General features: G+C 38.8%; 1 protein-coding gene across 1 annotated transcript in view; it reads right to left on the bottom strand.

Annotated features, from left to right (window-relative positions):
• The window catches only part of si:dkey-97m3.1 (fatty acyl-CoA reductase 1), a 67146-nt gene extending 40568 nt beyond the window's left edge, over window positions 1-26578 (bottom strand). The window contains exons 1-2 of the mRNA XM_042511044.1: window positions 26409-26578; window positions 1383-1670 (exon numbers count right to left, since the gene is read on the bottom strand). Coding sequence (XP_042366978.1) covers window positions 1383-1670; window positions 26409-26417 — 297 coding nt within the window. The 5' untranslated portion in view covers window positions 26418-26578. The remainder of the gene's footprint in view (window positions 1-1382; window positions 1671-26408) is intronic.
• Window positions 26579-26845: the final 267 nt, after the last annotated feature.

The following is a 26845-nucleotide window of genomic DNA, read 5'->3' as shown; positions in this document are numbered from 1 at the left end:
CCACATATTTTGGAGCTCATCCCCATCCTCCCTCTCCTTACGTCTCTCTCTGGTTATGTCTCCTCCACCTCCTCCCTTTCTCCTCCCCCCACCTTCTCTTCCTCTCCTCACCTCCTCTCTGTCCTAAAACCTTTATCTGCCCTCCTCGTTCTCACCACACACACCAGATCATCTCAGGACAGCTTCCAGATCAGCCTTTTAGTCCTCTTGAGCGGACTCATTTTGCTCTCTGACTCTTTGTGTCTCTCCGCTGAAACTGAAAGACGAAATATTGGACTCCTCTGGGGTCATTAAGTTCGTTTCACCATGGCAACAGCAGCTGGTGCTGTAATTCGCAGGCAAATTTCTATTGCTCTGTAAACATACTTAGAAACCCGATGCCATTTTCAACAGCTCTGGTTTTGACTGATGATTTGAATCAACAGCCCAAACATAACGAGTGTCACCTGGTTTGACGGCCTCAAACAAATGAATCGTTCTTTGCTGCTCAGTGGCATTAATTGACTGCTGTGTTTCAAATCATTATTGTGTTTTTACGATCTATAATTTTAAACAGCGAAAAAATGGTAGAAAATGCAATGCCTCTAGGATGACACGAAGCTTATTGAAGCAGCAGAACCAGGTTGAAGAAATAAGGCAGAGTGACACGTCTTTTTACAAGCTTTCCGTCACCTTTTCCCCATTTCCGCTGCAGTTTGGTTGACAGGTTTTTAATAGAGTTGCAAGTTGGAGGTGGAGCAGGTTCTTAATTACTGTTTAAAAGTTCTCTTCTACTGATAATACAGAAGGACACCATAGGTTTAAATTATAACCATCATGACAAAAAAAACAACAAGCAGATGTAAAGTGCGACCTGCAGCAAGCTGCCATGAAACCGATAAGGAAGTCTGCAGCCGTTTCATTCGAGAGCAAAGTGCGACCAAACTAAAAAAAGTGGGAATAGTTTAACTTTTAGCAGCAAAATGCAGCCACAATATAGAGGTAAATAATAGTGCTAATACTTTTCTCTTCTCTGCCTTTTTTAAAATTTTGATTTCTTGTCTTTTTCTCTCTTTCTTACATGTATACATGTATGACAACTTAGTTTTTTATTTTATTTTTTGCAAACAACTAATATATACATTGGTATAAGAAAATCTTTTTTTTTTTTTTTTTTACATTTTTTCAGTTGTATGTTGACTGTTATATGTTGAAACCCCCAATAAAAAAGTTTAATTTTTTTTTTTTTTGTTACCAAAAAGATTATTTGATTATCAAAACAGTTGCCAAATAAGTTTCTGTCGATCAGCTAATCGATTAATCTCCTAATAATTGCAGCTCCTCGTGGTGCTCGAGACAAGCCGGGTAACAGTGAGAGGTTAAATGGCACATTCAGCTCTTACCTTGCAGGTCATCATGTCGCTGACCCTCTGCTGCATGGACTGCCCGGCTTTGGGTCTGACCAGCAGGTAGAGGGCTTTGACCTCGGGGCACGACCTCAGCAGCTTCTCCACCAGCACCTTCCCCATGAAGCCCGTCGCTCCCGTGATCAGCACGTTCTTGCCGGCGTAGAATTCCGGTATGGACGCCATGCTGCTGCCCGCTGTGCCGCTGCAGATGTCTGCCAGTCTGGTGTGTCCGTCTGCTGCCTGCTCCTCTAACCCGTCGAGGTCCCGGTCTTCAGACAGCTCCTGCACAGAGAGGAGGGACGTAAGTGTGAGCGCTGGCAGCCGCATAGTTTAAATACTGCATAAGGAAGTACTTGTGAAACTCGTTTGTGAATCCACGGTGCGTTTAAGTGTTAAAGCCAAATCTAAACTGTGAATCACACTAATGTGGCGAGGTTGTAAAAAAAAAGGAAGATTTGCATGAATGAAATGTTGTCTGTGATGGCTTCAATTTGATATAATAAAGGAGGAAAAACACATTTTAACAAATTCAAAATGTGCATCAGTGGTGTTATCGCACTGTTCTGACCTTCACACTGCCAGAAGAAACGTGCAGCCAGTATGCAAATCAGATGAATATTCATACAGGCGGATAAAGAGAGGGCAACGGTCAGGAGCAATTTGACATCAGCGCGCACGTGTGTGTGTGTGTGTGTGTGTGTGTGTGTGTGTGTGTGTGTGTGTGTGTGTGTGTGTGTGTGTGTGTGTGTGTGTGTGTGTGTGTGTGTGTGTGGCTGCGCTCCAGAGTAGAAGAGAAATTTACAGGCTGTATAGTTGCAACCTCGGCTGCAACCAAATAATACTTCCATGATTAATCTGAGGGCCAATTTTCAGAATTTCCTAAAGCTTTATGAACCAGACTCCCACGTGGGTTTCGGGGTTAAGAAGCAGACCATTAAATGCAGTGTACCATCTATCACCATCTGGGAATTTTTAGGGATTAAAGCCACAAAGGAAGCAAACCTTCTTGTTTTTGCTGGTTTGTTATTCATAATCTTCTTCAGAGGAGGTAGATCACAGACACACACAATTTTCACCAATCATTAGGGGTCAACAGATTATAGGCCTGGCTGATATTTGGCAGTTTGCCTATTATCTCTATCAGCATTTTATTTTAATGATTACAGATAAAATTAATTGATTAAAAAGGTCAAAGAAAGTGTCAGCATGGGAGGAACTTTTACTTTATAAAACCCCAGGGAGCTATTTTTATTTAAGCATTTAAACTTTATTAAAAAAGTTGCTGTGAACTTTCTGTATATAATGTTAAACATTTCAGTTTTGATTAAACATTTGTTAAAGGCATTAAAACATTTTTATGTTGGAGTTTGTTATATTACAAATTGTAAGTACTAACAGAAAAACTTACTTTTATTAAATGCATATCAGTTCCAAATAAAGGTTATTGGTCTTATTAATAATCAGCCCTGAAAAAGCAATATCAGTCAACCTACACCAGTGATTTGGAAGTTTTGTGCAAATGCTGCCCAAAAAATATGACCCCAATCGGCCTGATGCTATTATTAAAAGGTCAAAATTTTGTACTTTGAAAAGTCATAACTTTTACGATACAATTCCGATTTTGACAAAACTTGGTACAGACAAACATCCGTTTATAGTAGTGTTTCCCACATTTTGATGTTCTGTTTTGGAGCCAGTGTCCCACTCTTACAAACATCACACCAAACTTGAATATTTGAAAAGCTTAATGGTATTTCCAAAAAAAAAAATAAATAAATAAAAAATAATATATATATATATATATATATATATATATATATATATATATATATATATATATATATATATATATATATATATATATATATATATATATATATATATAAGCTTTTCAAATATTCCATTATTGGGATATATATATATATATCCCAATACTGCTCCAAATGAACCAAATTAACCTGTAGTTGGCAAGATGGGATTTCAATGGGATTTCCATGGCAACGTATCCAAACCAACATCCGAGATATTTTGCTGCNCAAATATTCCAGTTTTATTGGGATATATATATATATATCCCAATACTGCTCCAAATTAACCAAATTAACCTGTAGTTGGCAAAATGGGATTTCAATGGGATTTCCATGGCAACGTATCCAAACCAACATCCGAGATATTTTGCTGCTTAGCCACAACATTTACACAACAATCTCTACCCATTGAAACTCAGTCAAAATCAAGAATGAGTCACACACCTGCCTCAGGAGGCTAAAACACACATTTACTCAAGATAACATGACCTACACTTGCACTCTGTGTCATTCTTGCAGTGATTTTTGTTCCTGCCGCCTTCATTCAATGGCAGCTTAATTGGATCAATTGCTGCTCTAATGGTGTTGGTGTAATGGACTGTGTCTGCTTATTTGGGGCCAGTTCAATACAATAATTCAGGAGCTGCGTTTGCTGCTTTTGTGGTGGCAGGTGGCCAGAACCTGATGAGGACAAAGACTCCAGATAGAGGCTGATGAAGCTTCAGCTGCTGGTCATTAGCTCTGAGTTACTGACTCTGCTCCCAGTGTTCATGAACTGCACTCTGCAGAGGCAACAGATCTAATTTTCCTATCACCTTTCTGATTACAGCACTTCCTCATTGGTCAAAATTTGGGCCATCAGTGGGTTAAAGTGTAATTTTAATGTGCCCAGGTTGTGAGGTTTAAATCACTCACAAATGTCATAATTTCTTCATTCATTGTATGGCCCTATGAAATACGTTTTAATTTTTTCCAGATTCTGTTTTTTTCCCCCCCATGTTTCTGTTTAAATTTTCTCAATTCAGTGTTTTCCATTTTTTTTATTTTTCTAAATTCTGTGTTTCAAGTTTTATTTCCTGAAATCTGTGTTTTACATTTTAATTTTTTCTGAATTTTGTGTTTTATATTTTAAATTTTGTAAATTCTGTGTCTTAAATTTAAATTTTTTAAAATTCTGTTTTACATTTAAATTTTTCTAAATTTTCTGTTTTATGTGAAAACAGAACAATACTCATACTTACATTATTATATTCCATTTCTGTAAATATATCCCCAAATTCTACACACTGGATCTTGAAATAAGAATAGGGATGCAGGAGAATATTTCTACACTGTGGTACTATTAATTTAAGAAAGAAAAAGATATAAGTGCTTCTTATACCACATGAAGGCCACTGGTTTGTGGTTATGAAAGCCACAAGAGTAATGTGGTTATTTTTTTCCAGAGGCAGCACAACTTATCAGTAACCACGAGAAAAGGACGATGTTATTGTGGATTATACCGCAGTTTCGATGTTTTATTTGATGGTTAAAGTGCACTGCACAACATTTACAGTCTGAGACTTTGTCCTTATTTCCCTTTAGACCGACATCAATCCGAGCCGTCACGTGACTTCAGCTGTTTTCTCTGTGAGGCTTGCTGCAGCTATGTGCCTCTCTGATCAAAGCACCGTGTTGGATGTGTGGGCTAAAAGCTCCCAAACACGCTGCCAATGTTGCTGTTCATTTGTGTGTGTAACCATGACAACGATGCACCGATACATCACAAGCCTCTTAAAGACTGGATGACAGCTTCCTGTCTCTGGTTGGCATGTTTTTTTTTTCCCCTAAACAATCACAGGAGCCAGGCACCTTCAGTCCCGTTTGCCAACCAGCCTGCAAAAAAAAAACAAAAAGAAGGGGAGGCTGATGGGATGCCTACTTGTAAAATTCTGCACTTGGCAACAAAAGCACAACATTTAGCCAAGACTGACGCTCGATCAGCGCTTTTAGTGACTCAGTGAAGCTTGTGATTTGTACATAAGATGAGTTTTTTCCCCCCCTCTGTCTGCTTCTTTTATCCTCTCTCCTGGGCTGCAGATTCCCGGCATGTCTGCCCAAAGACAGGAGACGGAAACCAAATCCTCCTGAGCCACACGTGGCCCAGATAATAAAACAACAATCTTGTATTTACTTGCTTTTCCTTCCATCCTGCCGTCTACGCTTGCAATATTGAATCACGCTCCCTTAAACACACAGAAAAAGATGTGCGTGTTTGATTTAGTCTTGCACTGGTTTGCAGTGGAAAACAGGCGTCACAGAAACTAAGGCCTGGCTTTCACTCTCAAAGCCCACTGAGCTTTGCATTTACACCACTTCTGATTGTTTTAATCCCTTTTATCTGGATCTATAACTTACAGACCTGCAGATTTACTGCTCGTAATGCACAAGCACCAAAATAAAAAGGGCATGTCAAGGTCCTCCGCTGAGGCCCCCTGACATTCCAGCTTTGTGCTTCACACAGATTCCCCGTGGACACAAGGACAAGAGCTGGGGGGCTGAAAGTCACTACGGATTATCGCCCGACAATGGGAATGTTCCTGCAGCTGGAAAAGTGCTGGAATGGACGCGCACATCTCAGATTCGTGACACTCAAATACACACACACTGCATTCTTCTGAGGTTAGACAGCCCCACCTCCAGCCTCTCCCTCTGCCCGTCAGAGAGGCTGATGCTGTCCAGCCACCTCCTGCTGAACGCCAACATGAAACAGGAGCTAAACTGGTTACGTCAATAAGTCCAGTTTCAGTCTCTTCTAGGGATGTCAGTGCAGGGTTTCTAAAACATTCATTTATCTGTGGCAGCCTGCCATAATTACAACATCTGCCACCACAGATAGATTTTCTAATTTTAAAGCTGGACCGTTTATTAAGAGCGCTGTTGGTGTATTGGTTATTGTTTGCACCACACTGTCGGAGCGCAGAGTGTACTCTGGGCACAGATGCAGCAGCAGAACATCAGGTGCATTGAGCGTGACACTGCATTTATTCTGCTGGGTGTAAAAGTTTGCATTCACTCGCAGCAATTTGCTCCTCTCATCCATTGATCTGATTAGCTCTGAACAGATCGACAGATCAATCACCCAGGCAAGAAACACACTGCTGCTGAGGAAAAAAAAAAAGTCACAAAGAGCTGCAAAAACCTCCAAATTTAGAGGGGACACACACATATTAAAAGAAATAAAAAACTAAAGGTTGCTTTTATTATTTTCTTTAAAATATGGCTGCAACTAACCATTATTTTCAAGGTTAATTAATCTGTTGTTTGTTTTCTTGGTTTATAAAATGTAAGAAAATGGTGAAAACCTAAAGATATTCAGTTTACTGTCACAGAAGAGAAAAGAAACCAGAGAATATTCATATTTTAGAAGCTGGAATCAGAGATTTTTGATGTTTTATTTTTCTTTTGTGCTTAAAAATTTACTCAAACCGCTTATCAAATCAGTTGCCACTTAATCGTTGACAACTAATCGATTAATCGTTGCAGCTTTACGATAGTATCTTATAATTCCCTCCAACTGTCATCGTCAATCATAGTAAAGGGCGAGCAGAATAAAGCTCAGAGGACGTGTGTCAGCATTAACCTTGCTGTGTTGTCACTGATGAATAAGACAGCATCCTTTTTACAGTCTGTAGTAAAAGTACTGGGCAGCAAGGACGAGCACTAAAACCTTAAGGGACAAGCTTCTCAGGTTATGATGCCATCTTGACAAAGTGCCGCGTCATGTCCAAAGTCACTCAGGGTCATTTCAAAAATAAAGTTTGGAGATGCTGGAGGCTTCAGAGTGCAGCTCAGCTGCAGAGATTTCAGTGCTGCTGCACTCTGGCTTCATTTCATGTTTCCTTTTCTTCCAGCTGAGGGTTTTTCAGTGTTTTTCCTCAAAGCCTCTCTCTCCGGGAGGTCCACGCTGTTTGTCGGAGGCGGGTTGTTTTAAGCCGTAGCTCTGCAGTCCCTCCGCTGCCTCCGGCCTTTCCTCACACAACCCCTCTATTAGTGGGTCAGCTGAGTGCTGCTGGAGACACAGGCAAAAATCGAGCTCTACAGCTGCACGCTGGCTCAGGCCATTATAAATGGACAAAAGCCGACAGAGGCGGGAGCAGAGAGGGAGGGGAGTGTGGGAAAAATAGAAAGAGCAAAATGCTGCAAAATGCAGCCAATAATTAAAGCAGCATTAGTCAACTTGAATGCCAGTGCCAAGCAACACAAAGAAAGAGTTGGTCCCTTTCACTAAATAACACAGTGCCAACATTGTAAAATAAAAAAAAAACAACACCCTGAAAAGCTGAGTTAAGTGTACTACCACTGCGGGCCGTCGTTTTACACCTCGGTGCCAACAAGGAGACCTCTGAAAAGACGAGTTCCAACTGGTAAACTCGAGCCAAGAGACAGGAGGGTTTAGGGGCCAAACAAGTCTCATCTGATCCACAATCCAAGACTCCCAGAATGGAAAGTACCTCTGACAGAGTGTCTGTGGAGGAGGGGCCGTGTGAGCAGCACCAGCAGCAGCTTCAGGATGCTTTCAGGCCGAGTACTGAGAGGAAGGTCAAGCCCATTTTGGCATGATGATCATCCACTGCTCCTTTCACAAAGCGGAAGGAGCTATGGATGTGATAAGAGAGGAAATGAGTGAGTCTTGGGTCGGATAATTACCTGATCATGAGATGAGATATATAAAATATATTAGTTCCCGGGGGAAAAAAAGAGCTGAGTGACTTTATTAAACAATAAAAGAAAGCTGGCACTGTACATATCTGCACACCAAGAATATGTCACATTCGTATGTTTCGTATTGAGTGGATATGTTGACATTTTAAGTTTCTTAATATCAGTTTTTGTTGTGACAACACTGCGGTTAATGTGCGGTTCTGTTTACGCACAAGAACTATTTGGTGAGGAAACCAAACCTATAGTGCAATAAACATTGCTGGACATGACTGTCCTTAAAAAATACCTCATTTTTTGGCCACAAACACAGCTGAGCGTGTCCCAAACTGTAACGCCTACTTTTGTCACTACAAACACTAAAATTCTCTTGACTTATCGGCTGGAAATGTCCAAAACTGACATAAAAAACATCCACTTTTGTCGCAAACAAATATGGCTGTACATGCATCGTCTATTGTAACATGGCTGGATATGTCCCACACTGTGATTAAAAAAACATGCTTTTGTCGCTAAAAACACCTCTGAATAGGTTTCACCATTGTCACGAAAGAAATCTGGACATTTATCAAACTCATGTTAAAAACACTCACTTTTGTAGATACAAACATGCTTCGATATGCCCAAAATGTTGCTGAAAAGCACTCGCTTTCTGGCTTGACATGATCCACTTTGTGATTAAAAACACCCACTTTTCTTGCAAAAAAAAACCACTCCAGGAAATGTCTTGAAATGTCATTAAAAATGACCCTCGTTTGTTGGCTGTTGGCAGCCGTTTCGCCTAGATGTCACATAGTCCACCATCCCCTCCTCGTCCTGATGAGAAACTCAGCACATATGTAATCTTAACTAAATCGCACATATGAAATCTACAAATGTATCTGTAGTTTACAGAAGCGTACAATAACACATTTTATCCTGGTAACTGGGCTGCATTAAAACTTGCATTTAAGAAAGTTCTATTGTTTAAGCACAAAACGTATACAGTTTACAATGATTAACAGTGGCTGATTTACCACAAGTAATTATTCTACTTAAATAGAAACAGGTCACGTACATCCTACGATGACGCATCGCTAGGAAACATCTTTCCCAGCATCCTGCAGCTCGACTCCCCCGCTCCAGTATATGAGGTTGTGACACTGCCTGCCGCCTTAGAAAAAAACCCACGTAATTACACAGCACTTTCAAGGGCTCTCATCCCAGATTGCATTACTACAAAAAAAAAGAAGAAGCAGGTCTTCTATACTACTTATTTTTTTCCAACACAGCTAAAAGATAATCTAATAAGAATTAATTATATTAGATGTGGGCTACAAGGATTGAAGCAGTGTCTTTTTTTAAAACCACAAGCCAATTTTGAATCTACAAGTAAAGGTTGTTGCTCACTATCAGATTTCTGGCCACAGGAGATTCAGTGTGTGTGTGTGTGTGTGTGTGTGTGTGTGTGTGTGTGTCAGCTTATGTTCCTGTGTATTCACACACTGGTGCATCAGTGCATTGTCTACATTATGTCTGATGGATTCTGTAATTACACCAGCAGTCTCTGAGTGACAGAGCCTCTCGGTGCTGTGGTGTCAGATCACGCCTGGCTCAGACCCAGACTGGCACTCTTACTCCCGAGTGCTGCGACCGGGCCGGGAGGTCATGAACCTGCTCTGTAGTCATCATGGTATGAATCCCCACACCACTTTCTTTCTTTTTTATTCAAATAGCAGTGCAGGACAAAAACAAGAGGTTGAGAATGAGGTCAGATAACACCAAAGACAGTTCAGCACACAGAGGGGTCTGAGCATTACTGCCTAATATTAGTCAAAAAGGAGAAAATAGAAAAATAGAAACAGTATTATTATTCTCGCTTGTGGGTTTCTACAGGCATCTTTTCACAGTGACCATAAAAAGGTCCATTGTTTCTCTACCTACGTTTTTTTAAACTTGCAACAAAACACCAATCTTTAGGAATAATCCAAGATACAAAGAGAAAAATGACACATCAACACTAAAGCGAAGCGTCCTGTTTGCCCCCAAAAAGGCTGAATACGCAGACAACACCAAAATATGAAGGCATGATCCACACGCCCTCCAGCAAGAACACTGGGTCCCAGTTCATGTGCACTTGTGCTTAGAGGCTATAAATAACCAAATCAAACCCACACACCTCTTTCAAGTAACAAAACTATGCACCAATGTGGATTAATGCTGAATATTTCAGGAGATAAAAACATGACTTTTGGAAATGATAACAACACACTGGATGACTGATTGACTGCTAACTGGAGTTTACTGGAAATATTTGGATCACATCAGCCGTGCCAGTGAGTCAATGACACGGTGACACCTTACATGTGACGTTCAGACAGCAAAATCTGTCAGTGGAAAATTACTTATGGGAAAAAGTTAAAATGATTATTATTATTTACTCTTGTGTAATATTGCTTTGGTGAAAAACAGCAAAACTCTGCCAGTGTACGAAATATGTGAAACCAAACGAGTTTGACATAAAGTGATGACTAACTAAAATGTGCTTTAACAACTTAAAAACACACAAAAAATGCATTTATTTAGACGTTACTCACAGATGATTGATAGAGTCATCTAGAACTTAAACAATTAGTTGACTGACAGAATTAACTATTTAGATTATTGATTTAATTCAATTTTTTGCCAAAAATGTATGGGTCCAAAAGGTTCAAATTTGAATATTTATCAGTTTTCTTAGTCGTTTATGATATCAATTCAATAGTTTTGGTTTATGAATGCTGGTTGGACAAAACAAGCAATTCAAAGATGTCTCCTTCGATTTTGGGAAAGTCTGATTGGGATTTTTTTGGTGCAAATTTCTGACATTTTAAAGACCATGAAGATTAAGGAGGCACCTGGGCTGTGTCATATAGGCTGCTCTATATTCAAAAAAAACTTTATGCACTTCATTCAAGTCTGAAAATCGGTTGTATAAATAAAACAAGATTAATTTGGATAACTCAGCTTAACTGATAACATCCATAAACAGCGTGATACGATTCAAAAGTCTGTCTGTTTAACAGCAGTAAGTAAAAGCTGCCTCGTGAAGTTTAGCCCTGGCGCTGGACACCGCGAGCAGCCCACTCCCACGTGTCCTCGGAGGCCTGGCAGGAGTTCACTCCTCTGAAATGTGTTTTGGTCTCACTCCATGTATTGATTTATAAACAAGCTGCATTGCCTTGTATTTAATTTTGGGGCTGACAGGAAACCAGTGTAACGACGTAAGAATCGGACCGATGTGGTTTGACCTTTTGGTCCCTGAAATCTGCAGTTTGATTGAGCTTTGATGGTCTCTTTGGGGAGCTTCCTCAAAAGACCAAAGCATGAATGAATATTTCCAGGTTGGCTCCCGACATGAAGTCCCTGAACCTGTTTACACCTGGTTTTAACACATTTTAATGATCCGAATACAAGTGAACGACCGAGACACTGGTCACACCTGTATCTCCAGCTGACCACTTGTGTTCAGATTTCGTGAACGTGCTGCTCCCTTATCTGAACGTCCCGCCAAAACAAATTCAAACTTAAACTCTAACATGGGAAAAATGTTCGACCAATAGTCAAATATTTGTATTTAAAACCAAAATCCATTGTTCCTGTACTTCTAGTATACAACAGGTGGCAGAGTGCATAAAACAGCATCAAAATTGAGCTTGTTTATCAAAAAAGTGCCAGCAGAGGATCCCACAAAGGCCCTAGCTAAGCCCCTAATGTCACAAAACTCTAAAAACGTCTCATATCTGAGAAACGAGCAAAAATCAGAGAAACGTCTCTAAATCCTACAAAAGTTCTGAAATCCTACAAATGTCCTAAAATCCTAAAAACGTCCCAAAATAAAAAAAAAAAACATCCTAAAATCTTATAAACATGTATCGGGCCCCTGGCCTCCTCTTATTTTGCAAACGTGGCCCCCAAGCAGAGCAAGTTGAGAGTCTCTGACCTACTGGCATTACAGTTGACATCCTAGACATCCATTTTGGTTGGTTATGTATTATAACGTTTTAAAAAAAAAAATAATAATACAACTCTCGCATTTTGTAATAACGAATGCTATATGTACTAATTTCTTACAAAATGCAGGTGTAATCACATAATGAAGCGCATTACATTTTGTTGAGTTATTACATAACACGGTGTTATTACATAACACGCTGTCACAGACGTTTCTTATGTAAGAAATAGTGAATGAGATCGTGTTTAAGGACACAGATTTGTGTCATTTTTACCCAGCATGCTCTTGGAGGTGCAGTTTTTCAATTCTTACAAATGACATAAAATACCCACACAAACCTTCGGCTGCAGCCATTACCACGGCGACCGACAAAAGGCTTTCAGCAGCCTGACACGCTCACATAGGAGGACATGCCGCGATGATGGGAACAGGCCGTAATTGGCGAGGCAGTTACAACCCCTTATCACAGAGCGGGGTCAAAGGTCACAGCTGCCCTGTCACTTATCCCGCAGGCTCATTTTCCTTATGTGGAAACAGGCGTGAGTCAGGATATGACTGCGGTTCCTCAAAGCTGCTTTCCTACTTTGGACGTAGGACGAGTAATTATTGTTGTCTCATTATCCAAGTAAATGATTCCAAGAAAACTATAATTAAAAAACTAACAAAATTACAGATTAATTTACTGATTTTTTTTGTGCGTGTGTTTAGCTTTGAACTTTGTTTTGTCAGATGCAAAGTAAAGATGGTCAATATAGGCTTAAATCTGTTGATAAACTTGATAAATATTAATGCTGCAAAATGTTCTTGTCTTTCCAGAATTTCCCAATAATTTCCTCACATGTTGCCTGGGGAAAAAAAACGTGTAATTTGGTACTGCTTATAGAGAGAAGAGAACATCTTGAAAGAAAGGCTACATTTAATCCAAAATTCATATTCAGTCAGTGTTAATTTATTATTAGAAACTTCATTCTTCATATTTTTTTAACTTTATGCTGGTTTGTAGAGAAAAATGTAAGTTTTTGCATGTTCAGCTGACCTGCTGTGCACTGATGAAAGATTTAATTAACTAGAGGCAAGTTCATGGGATACCAATTCGTTTTCACTTCCCTTTAATTTGTATCAAACTGTATTTCTAGGAAACGTCTTTTGAAATTATTAAGAAATTACAAACCCCTAAAACAAAGTATTACTTTTTTTTTATACATTAATGAAAATATTGTGCATTGTATTTAATTAAAACAACCATTTATACACCTATTTTTCACATATATTAGCAAACACAGGAAAATCAATTAAATACAAGTGATGGGCTGCTATCTTATTGCTAGCAGAAGACGCTCATGCCTCTCTTTCTTTCTTTTGGTGTGTCACGTTCAACAGGTTAGTAGACAGTAGAGAGCAGAGGAGTCAAAATTTTACAGTAATTACTATGAAGTCTTCTGACAACCTGCAACCACATTTAAAAAATGTAATAACTAATGTTACTGTGGCAGGGAGGAAAATATTCAAGACCTGTGTAATGACATTTTCTAAAGGAAATGGACACCAATTCTTCTTGAAAAGTTAAACCACTGCTTTTTAAAAAAGAGAGGAGAAGAAGAAAAAAGAAAAAGTCAACACCTGCAGAAACTCTGTTAAGCACATGAGGTTCTGGAGGGTTTTTCATGAGTCTGTCTTAGTTTAGACCTCTAAATATCTCTTATTTTATAAATCCACCGTGCTGTAATATGCCGATGATAATCTCAGACACACTGTTGAAATTAACAGCCAATTCACACAGCAAAGAGCTGAATGACCGCTCAATAACCGAGGACTCTCTCCTCTTAATCCAGGAGTTGTGGTCACATTCATATGCATGAGCGTTAAAACTGAAGGCTCAGAGACATGATATTACCACACACACGCCGTCTTTTAATTCAAGACTCGTCCGTGCTTTTTAACAACGACCAGCTCACTTTGCATGGAAACCAATATCCGTGACCGAGTCATTTAATCAGGTATCCGGTGCAAAGGTAGATTACAGCGAACACTGAGAGTAATGCACGACTTTACACACACATACTCGACAGCTTCACTTTGAGCTGCTTCCAGCCAGGTTTATAATTAATGACACGAGAGCTCTGGAATCAATTGATTCGCTGTTCGAGTATCTCGTCCATCCATCCGTATGCAGATTAGAGCCAAGGTGGAAAACACACGACGGTTTTGAGTCATGAACATCCACAGATTATTTCCGATTTCACGCTGCTAGCGGACAGATTAGGACGCAGTAATGCAACGGGATTTCAACACTATACCATCATAATCTTTTTGTCGTTGGTGAAAGTGACACAACCTCCTGAAATCAAACCCACTGCTGATCCCTGTAGAGCGCCAATAATTTCTGAAGACGAACATACTTCTCTCTAGGACGAGATGCCCGCCCTTTAAAAGATGATGAGTTGTGCTGTTGCCAATTTCTGTGAATGGAAGACAAATATATCTGTGCCAGAAGGACAAGGTTGTTGTTGCTAATGCGAGAGTGTGTTTGTGTGTATTTCGGGGAAAAGAGGATGCAATCAGCTTTGGCTGTCTGCTGGGTACAAGGCTAGGCGGACAGATTAAAAGAAAGGCTGCTCTCTTCCTGGGATTGGAGTGAGGATGTGGTCGCGCAGGGGCTACTTAGAGCCACCCTGCCAGAGTAACTGATGTGGCCCAAAACTGAGATCACTGGGGTCACATTTTATGAGGTCAATACGGCCCTTCAAGGAGATGCTTTTAAGCTTTATTTGAACGGGTGGTAAACATAATTCAGGGTTTCCCACATATTAATGTATTTGTGGCGGCCCACCACGATTAAAACATACACCACCACTAATGCATTTTATATTTTTGGACCTGGACCATTAGGAGCGCTGCTGAAATACACAGTTCAGGTGTTGATTGCACTACACTCTCAGAGTGCACTCTGGGCACAGATGGAGCAGCAGAGCATTAGGTGCAACAAAAGTGGAACTTGAACGATAATTGCGCTGGTCTAATTTGCCCCGCAGCAGCTACTCCTCTCCATCGATTTGATGGGTACTCAACAGATCAATTATTCATCCTGCAGCTCCCCACGATCAATGCGGATTTAACTCTTTAAAACCTGGACTGACATCACTTTTTGGTGCTGTGACGCCTTACAAATATTGAAACCTGAGGAAATTGGTTAGAAATCTTTCAAAATCATAGGAAAAGGCAAAGACCAACTTGCTAAGACATTTAGTCTTAGTCGAAATTAGTCGATTTAGAAAATTAAAAAAGATAAAAATGGAAAAATGTCCGCAAAACTATATTCTAATTTCCTTACTATATATTAAAATATGTTACAAAATTCTCATTGTTTTTTAAGAACTTTAGCTCATTTCCTCCTTAATTTGTTTGTTCTTTAATTTAACTTCAATTTACTGTTTTCAGGGCTAATTTACAGTTAATTTTTTTGTACTTTTTACTAATTTCCTGCAAATTTTTGGGTCATTTCTTCTTAAGTTGCTCACTGCCTTCCCATGTTTCTAAGAGAAATCACATACATTTGACCAAACTGAAAGCAAACTGCACAGTAAATACATGGGCAGTATGAAAGGCCATATAGTCTATGTCAACCTGCTGACGGGCATTATTAATACCAGATAAAAATGGGGTTATTTACAGTCTTTGATAGGTCTTTTACAAAATGCTTTATGTTTTACTTCAAAGTCACCCTGGGAGTGGCAGCCTGGATCTCCTCTGTACCTGGCCTGTACTGTGAAGCATTGTGTAACCGGTGTGGAGGATACAATCACAATAAGCTCCTGCTCTCTCGTTTGTGTTCGACTAATCAGCGGGTAAGTGAGAGGGATTACCGTGTTAGATATTAAAGCCCAGGTCTAACGGAAAAAGAAAAGACTGTCAAGTATAAAAAGGAAATGTTGCATAGCATTGGCTGCCAGCCACAGTGACCATGCATAGGAGGGCTGGGCGTTCATCCAAAAAGTCCCAGACACAGACAGCCAGGTTGGGCCACTTTGACATCCCTTAATGGGGTCCAAGACAAACATCACTCTAAATTAGCCCCAGAGGCTTATTCCTTTAAAAAGGCAAAACCTTGAGCAGTTACATAAAGGACACACAGAAAGTGACAAGAAGGAGAAAAGTAAACTGTCCTAAAGCAACTAAACACGATCGCCTAGGGCCATCTGCCAGTTGTAGCCTCGTACGATGGAGAATCATGTATGTTTAAGGAGGTTAGCATTTGTTTGACGGGCTGCTTAGACAAACAGTTAAGTAATTCCACATTTCACATAGCTCAAAATTAGGAACTTTTGAGTTAATCCTTGGTTTCATATTTACCGAGTGTCAATAATCCTGTAACAGCCAGAGCAACTTTAACTACCACAAAATCCAGCCATAACAAGGTCAATAATGAAGAGAATATATCGTAAAATAATATGGCAAGGTAATATAGAGTATGCAAGGTATGACTTATATTGAACTGTATCAAAAGTGACGAAAAAGTGGAGACATGAGCTTGACTAGAACACTGTTGTTTAAGGGAAAAAAATAAAACTTTTAACTATATCTGAGACTGTTAGTCGATTAAATTGATCAACTGCAAAATATCCGCATAAAATGTAATAATTGAATAACCTTCAAGGTAAATTTTTTTAATTGAAAAGTGCCAAACTCTCTGGCTTGAGCCTAAAATGCTGCTTTTCTTACTTATATCAAAGCAAATCCTTTTTTTTTTTTTTTAACCTGTTTTGACAAAACAAGTCCCATAATAACATCACCTTGGAGCCTTTTCTGCCTTTTTTATACACTAAATATTAAATGAAACAATCAAATAAATAAATGACAGATGACTCAATAATTTAACTAATTATTAGTTCAAGACCTCTTTTAATTATGGAGTCATGGAAGTGCCATAAAAAAGAATAAATCTGTAAAAGCATAAGAAAACTATGTTTGTATTTTTTTTTATTTTTATTTGTTAATTTCTCTTTAAGTTTTCCACATTTTAAAATGTACTTATCTATTTTTTTTAATAAAATTCTATATTTTCCTCATTTTCAATTACTATTAAAAACTACTACTTATATATTCTTGATTTATTTTGCTTTATATTTTCCACATTTTTTAATTTACCTGTATATTCTTTCGCCTATTCCGCTTTACATTTCAACATTTTTCTTATTCTTTTTACATTTTTTTAACCTTGACTTCACCTCATACAATTAAGTTTACAGTTTCTCCAAAAAAGGACAGAACAAATTTTGCTCTTTCAGTTTAACTCTTAAACAGCCGTCAGAAGCAGGCACAAATGTTACACTGATACATTTTCTCTGCTTAACTCACACCCAACTCGCTGACAGATTAGAAGAATCCCTTTTCATATTTATATCCAACTCCAGTATCCTGTTTCAACACACACACACAAAAAACATCACATAAAGGAAGCAAAGATTTCATTACATGGAGCCTTTTATAACCAAAAGTCACAGAGTGAACAGAAGAAACCTGATTTCAGGATACAGTTTCTATCACGGACTGTTTTTGTATTTGCAGAACGTGTTAACAACACACACAAAAACACACACATAACCGCTGTAACAACCTGTTTGTGTACCACATGCCCAAGAGGGTTTGATTTATGCCGCCCGCAAACTATGTGCAAATAGTTGTTCTGTAGAACAAATTTGGTCTATTTTCCTCTTCTAGTGACCGTGAAAAGGGTTATCTATGGAAGCCCATTTCTGCAAGTGTGATAAAAAAAAAAAACAAATCCCGGCAAGTTTATCAAAACAAGAAAATATCTTAAAATAATAAGAAAGTGTGTCACTAATACAACTTTCTCAAAATTAGAAACCTTTTGAAATAAGTTGGGTTTTTTTTTTAATTGTTAGCATATTGAAATATTGAGAAATGAGAAACTTTCTAAAAATAATCAAGAACTTTCTCATTTAGTATCTAGAAATTATGAAAAACTCTTTAAAATAATGACTTATTATTCTTTAGAATGTTCTCATTATTTTAAGATACTGAGTTAGTATCTCAAAATAATGATAAACTTCAGAGAAAAAAAAAATTTGGTTAGCATCTTAAATAAATAATGAGAGGCTTTTTAAAAAATAATTTGATAGCATCTCCAAATAATGAGTTAAAAATCTTGCAAAAATGAGAAATTTTCTCAATTACTATCTAAAATAATAATAAATTAATATATATATTAATCAAAACGACAGAATTTATCATTATTTTCAAGACACTAAATTTATATTTTTCCAGTACTAGGTGACTGTTTTGACATACATACTTTTCTTTTCTTTTTTTTAAATTACACCAGCAGAAATGGGCTTCCACAGTTATCTGATAATGAAGTTGCTCAGGATGGTTGATTACTCACCACATAAATCACGTAAACGCTCTAATATTAAAGTTATTTTAGACATGTGCGAACACAAATTAAAGCCCCGAGGCCACAGGTTGGATTTACCTGCATGCTGTTACATTATTTCGTGGAAACGTGTCATTGCAGAAGCCTTTCACAGCTTCAGCATCATGTTTCTAGAGAAGTGACAACGCCCTGAATTGCAGATTATTGTAACTGAAAAAGTGATGTCGCAAAACTTCCAGCTCTACAAACCCTCAAACAATCACTCGCTTTACCAAAACTATCGGCACACAAGCTCAGACAGGCCGCTGCAGAGGATTATAGCAGAGAAGTAGCGCCTAACCCAGCAGAGGTGAATCAATATTGACTGTTCAGGTCGGGGGAGTTAGCGTCAATAGGAAGTATGAAGTGCATAATTTCCTGTAGCTTCATTTGACTTTTTATTCCTATTTATTTCACTCTGATCCATGCATTTGTTCTCCAGCTCTTTATAGAAGCACTTTACACCTAATTAGACATCTTAGAGTGGTCTCGTGCTCTATGTGGTGGTCACCGGCTCCATTTATCAACACTGGGTGACTCACTGCCAGAAAGCGCCTGTAAATCCTCCCCATTACCCTCTGCTGACATGCTGTTAGAGGAGCACCCATGTCCACGTGGGACTCAATGTCATTCCAGCCACTGAAATATCTCCCTCGGGTTATTAACAGCCAGGAGGTCCACAGACGGAGAAGGTGACCCATGCTAATTTACAACATCTGCTTGAGCCTTCAACCTAAAGCGCCATATCAGTGGTTTTCAACATGTAGTCCATTTACTGTAAATTATATACAGTAGGCTATATTTTACATTAAATCTAAATGTTTTGCAAAACATGCTGCAATTTTTCATAATGTTTGAAAATGTAAGAAATTTGCAGGCTCTTAAAGGGACCTCAAAATCAAAAATATGCATTTTTTTTTTCCTCTTACCAGTAGTGCTATTTATCAATCTAGATTATTTGGTGCGAGTTGCTTCCAAATGTATCCGACCAAGCGAACAGCGAAAAATATATTTCATTACTATCAAATCTGACTAAGAAAAGCAATAAAATCCTCACAGTCGAGAAGCTGAAACCAGTGATGTTTGGCTTTTTTTGGTTAAAAATGTACAGATTTTTTTTTATTTTACTCTTTGAGTTATGTATTAAGTTTACTTTTCTATTTGTTTATTAATTTATTCATTTTTTTTGTATTATTATTATTATTACATTCACTATTATGTATATTCATTATATATAGCCCCCTCATCATAATCTAAATCCTATATTATCCTCACAGTATTATTTGTCCCTCTTCTCTCTCGTCTTTCTCAGCTGCAGACACGCATGCATCTAAACACAAATACACAACTGACCTCAATAACGACCCGGAGCATAATAAAATATTCAGTTTGCACATCAACAACAGAAAGAATATGATAATGCCTGATCATTTTTTTGTATGTTTGTTTGTCTTGTTTTGTCCTGTCTCCATCTACCCCTATGTGCACACTGCCTATCAATACCCTGTTTTTGTTTTAGTACTGCCCTTTTGCACTTAATAGTTAGTTTTAAATATATGTCTTTTTAGCTAAATAAAACATGTTCTGAAGTTGGGAAATGTCTTACTTTTGAGCAGAAACAACAAGCTTAAAAATCCAAACAAATATCAATAAGCATTAAGGGTTAATAGGCAGCACTAATGAAAATCAAAATCAAACAGGATGTCCTCCTTACAGGACAGTCCTCGGGGTGATCCGCTCCTCCTTGTGGCTCTTTTTCTGCTGCTCATTTCTCCTCAACATCCACAGCTTTTACACCAAACGCTGATTCCAGCCAACCTGGAGCGTCCCTTGAGAAACAACCACAGGTGCAGCACCGCCGCTCCGTCATTACCGCCGGCCTCGCTCCGAAGAAACCGCCAGCAGCTAAACTGTGTGCTACTTTTATCTGATTTAGCTTTCATACCTTTTTAGCACTTTTTCCATTCAAAAACACCTGCGTTTTCTGTTTACTGTTTACTTAACAAGTGTTTTCCTCTTGAATTGCAACATTCATCATTTGAGCCATTTAGCTCTCTGCCAGCTGTGGCACTGGTTTGACTGGCAGGACTACAACACAGACAGAAAAAACACCCTGCTGTGAGAAGACAGTACGAGCAATCTGTCATTTCCCAAATGTTCAAATCAGCAAAGATGAAGAATGTGGTGTTGTTTGACAAGTTGATTCACCACATTGTTGTTGGCATGAAAAGTGGAAACGTCAGGTGATGTGAACGAGGAAATAATGTTCAACAAGCACGTCATATGCACACGATGGCGGCAAAACTAATGACATTCAAACTGCCTTACCTGTACCTGCTAATGTTTGCATGCTAAATTAACAAAGTAATTAAAGGGGACCTATTATGCTTTTCCTATTTCCTGTCAAAACAGTGACGGATATTCATATAAAAACGTATGTTAATGTAATCCCGATGAGCAAAACCCTCAGGCTTCAGACTGTTTTGAAGACTGTTTCCAGCTTTTTTTTGTATTTTAGCTACAAGCTAAAATTAGCTCGTGATTTCTTCATATGGTCCTCCGCATTAGGCACGCTGCTGCGAGTGTTTACATTACGTAGCCTACTCTGCTACATGTAGCTACATGCTAACATAAGGGAAATGTAAATTTGATTGCCGATGTTGCTGATTTCTCCACGATTTATAAACAGATTTCTGCTGGAACATGTGCGTTGTAACGATTTTGGATTAGAAGCTTTTATTGTTTATTATCTACAATCAAAAGTACAAAAGATTTGTGCAAAATGTAAGCAATGTTTTCGAAAAGTCGATAAAATACAATTGCGTGATGACTGCGTTTCCATGATGTGACGTTATGAGACTTTTGTCACGATAACATTCCAAGATGATGGATGTTCAAAACATCGGCAGGTTTATTTCTACTGCAGCCACCGCACTAACCACCATTATTTCCAGTTAAACTCGATGTAGCCATAGCATCAAGTGACCTAGAAAAAGCCAAAAAAGTGTTTCCAATGCAGTTTTGCAAAATATGGCTTTTTTTCGCCTGAAATACCGCCTCATGCAAGCGTAAAAAATTTCTGCAATAAATGCAAGTTTTTTTTAAACTGACACATTTCCATTAGGTCTGGTTCATATTTTAAGTTTCAGTTGCGCAGTTTGAGGTTTGATGGAAACACGCCTGCAGAGACTTTTAAGCTGGTGATGTTTCACGTTAATTGATCTGTGAAGACTTAAATGAATTAGAGCGTCTTCCCTTTGATGCGGACAGTAAACCGTGTGATTTAAAGCCGTGCATGTAAAGAGGGGCGCAAAGAGATCTGAGGATCTTTAAAAAAAATGTCCAAACTGACATGTATGCAGTCTATGTCGTGTTACATCACTGATGAAACCTGAGGCCGACATGAAAGGTAGCAGTGCTGACTATGGTTTCCTCTCCACCCCCACAAACACACACACACACACACACTCTATATATATATATATATATATATATATATATATATATAAAAGGAGATTTACATCCTTGCAGCGTTTTTTTTTCTGCAGGAGAGGAAGCACACTGCAACCCCCCACACACACCACCGACCACATTTTCATAACACGGCCTCTCTCCGACAAACTGTGAACCGGGAAATTCAAGACGACAACAGCTCCCACGCTGCTCTCCCATCATGCCTCTCCAGTCACTCATTACTCTCTGTGGTATTGGCAATATCGCCAAAACATCATCATCTCTCAACAACTTCAACCGGCGGCCAGCCTCATGAATCAAGCCCCTTAATAGATTTTATTAGTATATTGTGGCCCACAGGTTAATTATGCACACATTTGCATACACACTCGCACAAACACACTCATAATTTTGTCGTTTTTTTGTTGACACCATCGTATATTGCTTGCATCAAAACACTGTAATTTAGTGTTTTACTTGTAATTTGTTGTATTACCTTTGGTGAGGTATTTCTATTCGCCCATTTGGGTTTCTAACCTCTCCAGGACCGTGTTTTTTTCTTCTGTATGCTTTTTGACTCGTTTTCTGTTACTGTTTTTAATGGTGTAAATAAATAAATAGACTCTGTGGTGCAGCAATGCACGGATGAAAAGGGCAGAAACACAACTCAGCATTTAAAAATGGAAACAGACATAAAGCATGAGACAGGAGGGAAAGGCGTGTAAAGTAGAGAGTGAAAAGACGGAGAGAAGTCTGTGAAAAAGAGAGAATGGCGACAGAAGAGCGCTGAGGGGGTTAACAGGAACGGTTGTGGCTGGAGGTGAGAGCGAGCACAGGATGAGAGGCGTGTAAACAAGGCGGGTTACGAACCTGGAAGACAAAAGAGGGACTTTCTAAAAGCAGCCTTTGTTATGAAACTACCAAGAAGACACGTGTGATTTCAGAAGCCGAGTCACGTTGAGAATCAAACGCTCTCCGGCAGCATGTGATCAGAAGTTACTGCAGCTATAAATATATAAATGAGCACACGTACGTGAATATGCGTGCACACTTTACCTATCTGAGAGCAAAATATAGGCCATCTCGTGACGATAATTAGAGCTCTATTTGTGATCCCGATTTAGAAATCAGCGCGAGACACTTTTCTCATTTTGCCACTTATAGCTCAGGAGGCGGCAGGTCTGTGATCAGACATCAAACACACCTTCTGAGGGAAAATCTCAGTTTGCACAACACGATGGACTGATATTTCCCTTTTAAGCAATTTTAATGATTGTTTCATGATTGTTTTGATGATTATGATGATGGACTCTTTAAAAATAGAGGTGCAGCTGCTGGTGCAGAAAATGTATCTGCTTTTTTTCATGCAAAAATGACACATATTTGCTTTTAGCTTATAAAATGTCAACATTTGATGCTTTTCTCTGTTTTATATCATTTTGAGCTGAATATTAGTCATCGGCAGGACAAATCAACACATTTGAGGGCATCGCACTGGCCTGTGGGAAATCATAATAATCATTTTTCACTATATGTTAGACAAAACCTCCACCACTGCTGCTGACATGTTTATAGCATCACACATGTTTTGCCATTGCTGTTTTTCTTTCTTTCCTGTCAAACCAAAATTGACACATGTTCAGCCTACATTGATTTTATTTAACAGTACATCAATTAGGGGTCGACAGATTATTGGACTCTTGTCGATTTGTGGGGTATATGTTTGCGGATCATCTGTTGTTGTGCAAAGAGTCAAATAAAGCTGCATGAAGAATAGGAACTCCTACAGGAGTGTAATCGATGTTAGGGGTCGACCGATATTGATTTTTCAGGGCCGATACTGATTATTAACAGTTAATGAGACCGCTTACTGATATTTGGAACCAATATGCATTTACAAATATATATATATATATTTTTTCTGTCAAAATTTAGAATTTGAAATATATATCGAAATCCAACACAATACTTTGTTTAAATGCCTCTAGTAAATACCTAATTCAAACTGAAACTTCCAACATCATAGACAGAAAGTTCCCGCAAACTTTTTTCATGAAGTCAAGTAAAAAATAAAAATAGATCCCTGAGGTTTTACAAAGTAAAAGGTCCTACCATGCTGACATTTTATGTATCCTTTTTAATGTAATTTATCTGCGAGCATTAACCTTTTGAAACCTAGATCAACATCAGTTTCTTGTCTTACTTTCACAAGCATTTAAACATTTGAAACCTGAGAAAACTGGTCTGATTTATTTGAAAACATGGCTTAAAAGCAACAAGCAACTCTTCAAGAGATGTCCCGAAAATTGCAAGAAATTAGGAAAAGCTGACAAGAAAATGAACCAAAAATAAGAGACACAGAGAGAAAATTAATTGATTTTTTATTAGAATTTAAGTTAATTATACTTACATTTTCTTCATTTTTATTTTATTTTATTATTTCTTTGACCTTTTTTTCTCTGTGCTGATTTTCAGGGGTTTTTTTTGTTTTGTTTTTTTAAATAATTCTTTGCCAATTTTCTTTTGAAATTGTTCATTGCACAACATTACATGTTTTTAATTTGATTTTGCTCAGGTTTCAAAGGGTTAATTTGAATAGACATGACTCTTTGCCCTGATAGAATAACATTTGGCAACAGCAATGCTGCATTTATTATGATATTGCACAGAAAGAGTGAGAAAAACATACAACAGAGTGTATGCAGGCCGCTCCAGTGAAGTGGAGACTATCCGGAGTTTCCTTTCGCTTTTTTTAAAAATGTAAAAATAGAACTGTGATTAAAACAGACAGATAGGACAGACAAGATAGACAGGACTGACTGCGCTGGTGAAGAAGCACTTTCAAATGTGTCTAAAGTAAAACTCATTACGCAACACACCACATCTTCTCAGATCTGTGAGGGAATTTCCACTCAAACTGGGATCTGTGGTCTGATGTGGTTTAGAGCTGCTGCCCAGTTCATGAGCCGGAGAGTCAGCTGGACTCCACCGTCAGTGAGAGCAAAAAGCAGCCAGGAGGTGATTCAAACGGCTCGCCTCCACATGGCAAACCACACACACACACACACACACACGCACGCACGCACACACACACGCGCGACAGCTCAGCCCTGTTGTAACAGCCTTAATTCTGCCTTAATGTGAAGTTTTCCTACACAGACAGTTAAAACCACTGCGAGAATTTTAAAAAGTAACAAAATTAACATTTTCACAAATCCGTGCCAACGCTCTCCGTTTGATACAGTCAAAGCAGAAACGTCGCTAAAATGTCGTTTCCGGTAAGTTTTTTCAAAATAAAACAAAGTTAGAAAAAATATTAAAGGAAAAATTTAAAACTCATGAGTAATTTGTGTATTGATAACTCTAACATTTTAACATTATCGTTTATCAGTTAAAAAAATAAAATAAAATCATGCAATATTTTAGACTGACCATCATGGTTTTTCAGAGTGACTGTCCTAAGGATATTTTAATTGCTGGTAATGTTTCACTGTGGCAAACAATGAAGAGAAAAGTTCTCTTTGTTATGTTAATCTTTGAATTAAAAAAATAAAACGTAATGCTGTCATGTATTGCAGTTAGAAAGTTAGAAATTCCAGGATCTTGACAGCACCTTAAGAGACTGTTTCATACTTTTGTTTGCAACTTAAACAATTAATAAAAGAGTAAAATTGTGTATTTGCTGTTTGTTAACTAATTATCAGTTAACTGTTGGTTCAAACCATCATACATACTGAGTATTAAATAGAAAGAAAACCTACTGATACATAAGCACTGACCTTTTCAGGAAAAAAATGGAACTATTTGCAAAATGTAATCTTGACAATAAATGATCGGCTAGCAGACTTTTGTAAACTCCTTATGTCCATGATGTGATCATATGAATCAATCTAAAGTTTAGGGAAATCTGTCATGACACCACCATTGCTTTCAAGGCACTTTGCAAGTACTCTAACTGGCAGGGCTGGGTGTGGTAACAGTTACAGCTCAAACAGACTGTCCTGGTAAAATGGCTCAAGTGGCCTTTTTTTAATGCAAAACACTTGCAAACACTGCAAACATTGCACGCCATATTGGATTTTACAATTATAATTAATTCATTACAAATTGGTGGCTTCAAAAATACTCTAATTGTGTACTTTTGAAACAGTTAAAAATATTTAAAAAATGTAAATCTTATATTTTATTTCAACATAAAAATCATTTTTATGCCTTTCTTTTGAAGGCCACAGCTCGTCCTTCCTGTTTCGTTAGCATTAACCGCTGTTAGCTTCACGCAGCTGCTCCACGCTGACTGCGGCTCGAGCTGTCCCGCTTACCCGCCGCCCTGCTGTCGGAGGCGGCTACAGCTCCGTGCTAACTGCTCGCCCTCTCCTTACACAACCTCCACGTTTACACTGAAACAAACAAATTATTTTTAAAAAAGCCGAAACACTGTGAATTTTACCGGCTGAGTGCGCGCGGAGACGTTTTCGGCTCCGGCGTGTTGATGCTGATTCCCGCGGCTCCAAACACACAGCCGACAAAACCAATGAAAGATGCTCCGGCAGCGGCGTGCCGAGGCACATCTCTGCCTCCCAACACCCACATTCATGTCCAAACACACACAGCCAGCGCCTTTTTAAAAATAAAAGACATAAAATCCTTCTTACCGTAGACATGGGTCGGTGCGGGCGGCTCCTTCCTCTTGCGGCTGTCAAAGAGGCTGAACGGTGCGGCAGCTGCGGACTCTCTGCCTCCTCCCACCGGCCGCCCCTGGGCTCTGGCTGCTGGGATACTTCCACGGCTCCGCCGACTGCCTGCCTGTCTGTCTGCAGACTACAGCAGCTAGACAGACTGCCACACAAATGTGAGATACTGAGTGGGCAGGGCGACTCACTCCGCCCGTGGGCCCTCCCCCAGCCCCGCCGGGACACGCCGTTCTGACGAGCGCACACCGAGCGTCAAGCCAAATCTCATTCAAAAAATTGGGAAGTTAAAGCGGTTTGGTTGATATGCGAAGAGCCGTTGTTGATAGAAAAATGTTTAGTGGAAGTTTCTCTCTGAATTATCAAAATATTAAATTCAGCACGTGAAAAACACAAATATA

The sequence above is a fragment of the Plectropomus leopardus genome, chromosome 22, assembly GCF_008729295.1.
Source record: "Plectropomus leopardus isolate mb chromosome 22, YSFRI_Pleo_2.0, whole genome shotgun sequence".
Lineage (NCBI taxonomy): Eukaryota > Metazoa > Chordata > Actinopteri > Perciformes > Serranidae > Plectropomus > Plectropomus leopardus.
This window is presented reverse-complemented; position numbering and strand designations above follow the sequence as displayed.